This window comes from Fomitiporia mediterranea, assembly GCF_000271605.1.
Source record: "Fomitiporia mediterranea MF3/22 unplaced genomic scaffold FOMMEscaffold_7, whole genome shotgun sequence".
Taxonomy (NCBI): domain Eukaryota; kingdom Fungi; phylum Basidiomycota; class Agaricomycetes; order Hymenochaetales; family Hymenochaetaceae; genus Fomitiporia; species Fomitiporia mediterranea.
In genome coordinates this window covers 169,324-176,620 of record NW_006760392.1, presented here as the reverse complement: position 1 = coordinate 176,620, position 7,297 = coordinate 169,324, and the positions used below count along the sequence as shown (strand labels likewise).

Sequence of the window (7,297 nt, the reverse complement as noted above, 5' to 3'; positions counted from 1 at the left end):
ATTTAAAGATATTACAAATAGATAAATATTAAAAATAATTTATAGTTTTTGTCTTAAGAAAATTACAAATTTTGTTTATAATTTTTGCGGGTCAAAAATGGGACAATAAATTTCAAATAATGTTTATCATTATGTAAGTTATTTTTTAAGGTAAGGAATTGTGAAATGCCCCATGTGATACTAGTAGACCCGTACAAACTACGTTCAGCAGTCCTTCACTCGGTAAAGTACTACTCCGGCAGATGTCATTCATTAGTAAGGAATACAGTCGTCGTGCAGGACGGGATTCCCGGTTCCCATGCCATGGCTCTCAATTCACTCCAAAGTACAAGAAGAGTAAGTAAGTAATCGGCCCCATACACCACCCCTTCATCACACTATGCTCTATTATTTCCTCGACGTTTGCGCCCTTGTCTGCGCACTTGCATGCATACGCCAGCTGCGGGCATGGCGCAGACAGAGAAAGCCCTTTCCGCCTGTCCCTGGGCCGAAAGGTCTTCCCCTCCTCGACAACGTATTCGACATGCAGGAGGAAGAGATATGGGAGACCGCACGGAAGTGGGGGGATGAGTTCGGTATGTCAATTTGATACCTCCTGTCCAAAAGGTTTATTGTAATATCCTACATGCCAGGCCCACTGGTCCAAGTTAAAGCTTTCGGGGAGACATTTATCTTTGTGAACTCTTACCAGGCAGCGGTCGACTTGTTTGAGAAGCGTGGGAGCATGTATTCTTCACGCCCCCAAAAGGTTATGATAGAACTGTTTGTACTTTGTTCTCCTCACCAACACCATTTATTGACTTACTAAATCCCCTGCACTACTCTCTACAGTCAAGGTTGGGAATGGTTTGTCCCCCTTATGCAGTACGGAGACGAACTGCGAAGAGCGAGGCAACTGCTGCATCGGTTTCTTCAGCCAGTCATCATGAGAGGCTATACTGAACTACAGACACAATCAATGCATAGGATGCTGAGGAGATTGTTGTCAAGCCCGGATAAGTTCCCAGAAATACTTCGGCAGTAAGTTCTCTTTCACAGATCATAATGGTTTCACTCCATTCTTTTTTGATCGTTCCTTTCTCTCAGATGCACAGGAGAGACAATTCTGATGCTCACCTATGGTCACAAAGGTCTAGCAACACACTTCTTATTAAATTTGTTGACTGACAGACAGATTGAGCAGCACAGGAGAAGGATGATCCGTACATAGCCATTGCTGAGGAAGGTCTTGCTGCTGCCGCTGAAGCAGAGGAATTCTATCTGGTGGATGTTATGCCCGTGTTGCGGCACATACCATCATGGTTTCCTGGTGCTCAATTCAAGAAAATCATTGAACAAGGTCAGAAAGCATCTATGGCTTTGTATCACGAACCGTACAAGGTAGGAAAGGCAAAAGTCGTAAGTCACACATTATTGCCGAACGAGGTAATGCAACAACCTAACTGATGTACAAGGTGGAAGGAACAGTGACCCCTTCAATACTTGGAAAGTTGTTTGAAGCATATTCAGCGGGGGATAAGATCGTAAGCAGTGAGGACATGATCAAAAAGGTGACGGGTGTTTTGTACGCAGGTAAGTGTTGTTAGACTGTAGCCACTGACCACATAACAACACTTATGGTAATGACTCGGAATTATAGCTGGAGCAGATACAGTAAGCTGAATACAGCTTTATACCGAATATTGTTTGGATTTCGAAGTTTAAATTTTAGTCGGTTGCTGCTTTGCACTCATTTTTCTTAGCAATGCTATTGCATCCGGATGCCCAGAAACGAGCACAAGAAGAACTTGACCGCGTGCTGGGAAAGGACGCCCTCCCCACGTTTAATGATCGCCCGAACCTACCTTATGTCAATGCAGTCATCAAAGAATCACTAAGGTATGCAGAGGTATTAGAATACATTCTGTTATCTTATTAGTATCAACAGGTGGCAAGCTGCTACACCTCTCGGTCTGTCCGCTCATATTGTCCGTCTTGACCCACATTAAGACTATGATTGAAGCTGTGGCTCACACTGTTGAGGAGGATGACGAATACAATGGCTATTTCATTCCGGCAGGCGCAACGATGTTTCCAAACGTCTGGTCGGTTTCGTGCTGTTTCTTACAAGGTGTTAAAGGTCTGACATATCCATAAAGGGCAATGCAGCGAGACCCAAAGGAATATCCGGAGCCGGATAAGTTCATACCCGATCGCTGGCTACCTAATGACGGTAAAGAGGCCCCGCGAGATGTATTTAGAACTTATTTCGGATTTGGGAGACGGCAAGCTTTATGCACTTTCCTTTTCTTGCTGATTGTTCAATATTCCTGAATAGGCTTTGTCCTGGGCGTCATTTTGCAGATAATACGGTAGGGCTCAAGAGTCCAAAGCCTGTTCAAGTGAGTTAATAATCTCCTGCAGCTCTTTATAGGAGGTGCATCGATTCTTGCAGCATTCAACATCACAAAGGCTCTTGACGAGAATGGGCTTCCAATTTTACCCAAGCCTGAATATACATCTCGTTTCCTCAGGTCCGTTACTCTATATCTCTCAGATGTGTGTGACCATAGTCTAAATTTTCAGGCAGGCACCCGAAGCCATTCAAGTACGTTTTGGAGCCGAGATCCGAGAAAATCGAAGCTATCATAAATGAAATTGCTGTGTTTGAAGAGTAAAGTGTATTGTAACAAAGTTTCTACTATGCATTTATGTTACAATTGTTAAAATAAATATAAATATAAATATTGAATTGAATTGCTACTGACTCTGTAACAAGTAGAACACATTATAACAATTATCAAAGTTTTGTTACAAATATTGTTTTGTTTACTATTAGTAAATTTTGTTAGGGTACAACATTATCAGTATATACAGTATCAGTCAGATGCCAAACCAAGCTTGACATTGCACCCTTTTGGTGTAGATGTTCTGTTTATGACTGACTACATATAGTAATCCCTTACACAAACTAGTTAGATTAATAATAGTTAATATATAACTAAAATATTATTTTATTTCTTAGTTTATACACTTTGTCTACTTGTTAGTTTAAAAGTATTACATAGTAGAGAAGTTTCTTTTAATACAAAAGAGCTTATACAATTGTTTCATAAAACTAGTATTAAACTATAGTCTTTAATAATACTATATATAAAATTAAAAATAATTATCAACTTCTTATTTATTACCCTATAAGAAACTATAACTGTTGATAGTACAGTATAAGCTGTATAAGCATTACACAACAGTCCTGTTGTTAGTACGTTCATAAAATTAATAACATGAATGCAGTATATACTTCAATTACTTCTTTGGTGATTGTGGGGTGAGATTGTTGGATTTGGATTTTGGAAGACGCGAGAATCACATGACCTGCTCTTTACAGGATAGTGGATCCGCACAAACAACGTTCAATTCTTCTTCACTTGGTACAGTACTACTCCGGGACAAATGTCGTCCCCTAAGCAAGGAGACAGCCGCCGTGTAGAAAAAAGTCCCGGTTCCCATACTTTGGCTCCCAATTAACTCCAAGGTACAAGAGTAAGCTAGTAATCCGCGCCATGCATCACCCCTTCATCACACTATGCTCTACTATTTCCTCGACTTTTGCGCCGTTCTCTGCACTCTTGCATGCATACGCCAGCTGCAGGCATGGCGCAAACAGAGAAAACCCTTTCCATCTGTCCCAGGGCCAAAAGGCCTTCCCCTGCTTGGCAACGTATTTGATATGCAGGAGGGAGAATTATGGGAGACTGCACGGAAGTGGGGCGAGGAATTCGGTATGCCATTCTGGCCTCTGCCACCCTAATATATTCTCCTGATATATCAAATTCCAGGACCATTGGTTCAAGTCAACGCTCTCGGGGAAACGTATATCTTTGTGAACTCTTACCAGGCAGCAGTCGACTTATTTGAGAAGCGTGGGAGCATTTATTCTTCACGGCCCGGAAACGTTATGTTAGAACTGTGCGTTGTCCTCAATGACGCCATTCGCTGGTCTTCTGAATATCCGAGGCTATTCTCTACAGTCAAGGTTGGCGCTGGTTTATCTCTATTATGCAGTACGGAGACGAGCTGCGAAGAGCGAGGCAACTGCTACATCGTTTTCTTAAACCGGCCACTGTAAACGACTATACTGAGTTACAGACGCAGTCAGCCCGTAGGATGCTCAGAGGGCTGCTAGTAACTCCGGATAAGTTCCCAGAACTTCTTCGGCAGTATGTACTCCATTGGTATGCCTCACAAGAGTATTCACTCATTTCTTTATCAGAAGTGCAGGAGAGACAATTCTGCTGCTCACCTACGGCCACAAAGGTTTGGAAATGCACGTCTTCTCATTTTTGTCAACTAACAAATATATATATATATAACAGTTCAAGATGAGAATGATCCGTACATAACCATTGCAGAGGAAGGTATTGCGGCTGTTATTGAAGCGGAAGAATTCTATCTGGTGAATGCCATTCCTGCGTTGCAATACCTACCATCTTGGCTTCCTGGTACTGGCTTCAAGAAAGTCATCCAACATGGCCAGAAAGCATCTACGGAGTTGTATCACGAGCCTTACAAGATGGGAAAGGCCAAAGTTGTAAGTCTTTCAGAACTACCACCGAACGAGCTGATGCGACAATCTGATTGATCCTTATAAGGTGGAGGACAATGTCACCCCTTCGATATTGAGCAGGCTGCTTGAATCATATTCAGCAGGAGATAAGGTCATAGGTGACGAGGATATGATCACAAAAGTGACAGGTGTTTTATATTCGGGTGAGTGTTGCTATTCCAGTGCCATTATGCAGGGTATTACTACTAATTATCCTGAATAATAGCCGCAGCAGACACAGTAAGCTTAATGTTTTCCTGCACATAACGTTTACTGGATTTGAGAAATTGAATTTCAGACAGTTGCTGCCCTGTACACATTTTTCCTCGCAATGCTATTGTATCCGGACGTCCAGAAACGAGCACAAGAAGAACTTGATCGCGTGCTAGGGAAAGACACTCTTCCGACATTCAATGATCGACCAAACCTACCCTATGTCAATGCGGTCATCAAAGAATCACTAAGGCACGTGGAAATATTAGAAATGTTTCGTTAGCTAATTAGTATCAACAGGTGGCAACCTGCTACTCCTGTCGGTCGGTCGGTTCAGATAGTTTGTCTAATTCTGTGCTAAGAGTATAATTACAGCCCCAGCTCACACTGCTGACGAAGATGATGAGTACAATGGTTACTTCATTCCTGCTGGTGCAGCAGTATTTCCAAATATCTGGCACGTTCAATGTCATATATCATGAGATGCTAACAGACTAAGACATCCACATAGGGCAATGCAGAGGGACCAGAAGGAATACCCTGAGCCGGATAAGTTCATACCTGATCGTTGGCTACCTACGGGCGGCAAAGAGGGCCCAAGGGATGTACTCAAGACTTACTTCGGATTCGGGAGGAGGTGTGTTTTATATTGCCCTTTTTGTAGCTAATTATTCACTTTCTTTGAAAGAATTTGTCCTGGGCGCCATTTTGCAGATAATACAGTACAGATCATTAGTTTACATCCGATCAGTGATTAACCGCTCTGCTACAGATATTTATAGGCGGTGCATCGATTCTAGCAGCATTCAAAATTACAAATGCTCTTGACGAGAATGGGCTTCCAGTTCCACCCAAAGCCGAATTCGTGCCTCGTTTCCTCAGGTCCGTTACTTTATGTCTCTCAGATGTGTGTGACACCATAGTCTAAATTTTTTGGACAGGCATCCCAAGCCATTCAAGTACGTTTTGGAGCCGAGGTCTGAGAAGGTCAAAGTTGTCATAAGTGAAACCGTTGAGTTTGAAGAGTGAAGAGTGTTGCAATAATATCTGCACTATGGACGTTTGTTATAATTACCAAGGAGACGTTTAAATTGCTGACCTTGTAGTAAGCTGAACATATCCTGGGAAAATTGTCAGATTTCACTGTGAAAACTTCTGTATTTTGTTATGATTTTACCTCACACTACTCCCTTTGGCAAGAATGACTGTATTGTATCATATCAGCCCTCTAACTGCTTCAAACAGCTAATGTGTGAGTGTTCCTTGCCTTGTCCTGTATTAAAGTTGCAAGTTATTAATGTATCAGTCCTCTGAGTAATCCAAGGTTCATGTACTATAATCATTTATACAGTATACTATCAGACTGAAAAGGGCTGCAAACCATGCATTGTCAGCCTTACTAGTCTGTTGTTCTATAAAATTCATCTCATAAAATGTAAAGTAGGGTGTAGAAGCATGAATCTTGCTTCACACAGGTAGATGGTTCTTAGACAGTATTATCTAACATTCCTGAATATAGACATCAACCAAAACATTCTAACAACTCTCTTTTCCAAGGTAAAACCTGTCCCTTGTCTGTACTTTTGCTCTCAAAGAAAAGTAAAGCTATAGGTTTGAGCAAATGTTATAATCTTTTCAGACTGTTTGTAACTCAATTAAAGCAGCCTTTAGAACAATATACACAAGGAGGTAAATATCTGTCTTCTTCTAATGTCTCTTTAGCACTATTAAGGACTAGTATCCCTAACCTGTTTCTCAGGCTGTACTTCTCAGCTATCTTAAACTGAAAACCTTATGAGTGTACAACTTTCCAGAACAAGAATGTGAATTAAACTCTTATAGGAGAAGTAAAACAGAAGGTAAGAGTTGTAACTAAATTACTCAAGGAACTATAGTCTAGAAGACTTACAGGTTGTCTAAGCTCACTAACATTCCTTAAACTTCTGAGGCTTGAAGATCAAGAAGAAGAAAAAAAGAAGGGTTGATTTTTTATAGTCAAGACTACTATTTTCCTCTTCCTTTTCCTTTGTTACATTTTAGTTTCAAGAGTACTCATAGAATCCTTCAAGATCAGTTATAACTGTATGAATGTTTGTTAGTACTATACTTACAGCTGTCTTTACTAGTAATGTCTTCTTGTGTGTGACTAACATGTTTGGGTTGTCTTGTTTTACTGTGTAAAGGGTGATGTCAGCAACAGTGTAGAGGGGACCTGAAGGCTCAGTAAGGGGACCCAGGCTACAACTATCCTACACAACAGAAATACAGAATGCAAGCACTGGAATGTAGTCAGAACTTGCAGAACAGGCAGAGAGAGAGAGTGAGACAAGAGTAGGGTATATAGAGTGAGCCTAAGAGTACAGGACTACCTGGAGTAGACAAGATCAAGACTACAGGACCAGTCTGATCTTGTACACCTATATATACTAAACTACACAAGAGTACTCAGGGAGCATGAGCCACTAAGAATGATGAGCCACAAAGAATGAAAGAAGGAAT

The 7,297-nt window shown here is 41.2% G+C and overlaps 2 protein-coding genes across 2 annotated transcripts; both read left to right on the top strand.

Moving 5' to 3' along the window:
- Positions 1-367: 367 nt before the first annotated feature.
- Positions 368-2,657, top strand: FOMMEDRAFT_168440 (cytochrome P450; the record flags this gene model as incomplete). The annotated part of the gene is made up of 13 exons (XM_007267180.1): positions 368-575; positions 633-762; positions 832-1,020; positions 1,087-1,130; positions 1,184-1,398; positions 1,455-1,572; positions 1,640-1,653; positions 1,712-1,878; positions 1,928-1,950; positions 2,003-2,084; positions 2,139-2,232; positions 2,404-2,513; positions 2,570-2,657. Exons 1-13 carry the CDS (start codon positions 380-382, stop codon positions 2,655-2,657), a joined length of 1,470 nt encoding a protein of 489 aa, XP_007267242.1. The 5' UTR covers positions 368-379.
- Positions 2,658-3,565: 908 nt separating this feature from the next.
- Positions 3,566-5,873, top strand: FOMMEDRAFT_168439 (cytochrome P450; the record flags this gene model as incomplete). Its single annotated transcript, XM_007267179.1, has 14 exons — positions 3,566-3,761; positions 3,819-3,948; positions 4,011-4,199; positions 4,253-4,296; positions 4,356-4,570; positions 4,632-4,749; positions 4,812-4,825; positions 4,884-5,050; positions 5,099-5,121; positions 5,174-5,255; positions 5,310-5,435; positions 5,487-5,520; positions 5,571-5,680; positions 5,740-5,873. The coding sequence occupies 14 exons, from the start codon at positions 3,566-3,568 to the stop codon at positions 5,825-5,827; spliced, it is 1,536 nt and encodes a 511-aa protein (XP_007267241.1). The 3' UTR covers positions 5,828-5,873.
- Between the last annotated feature and the right edge of the window lie 1,424 nt (positions 5,874-7,297).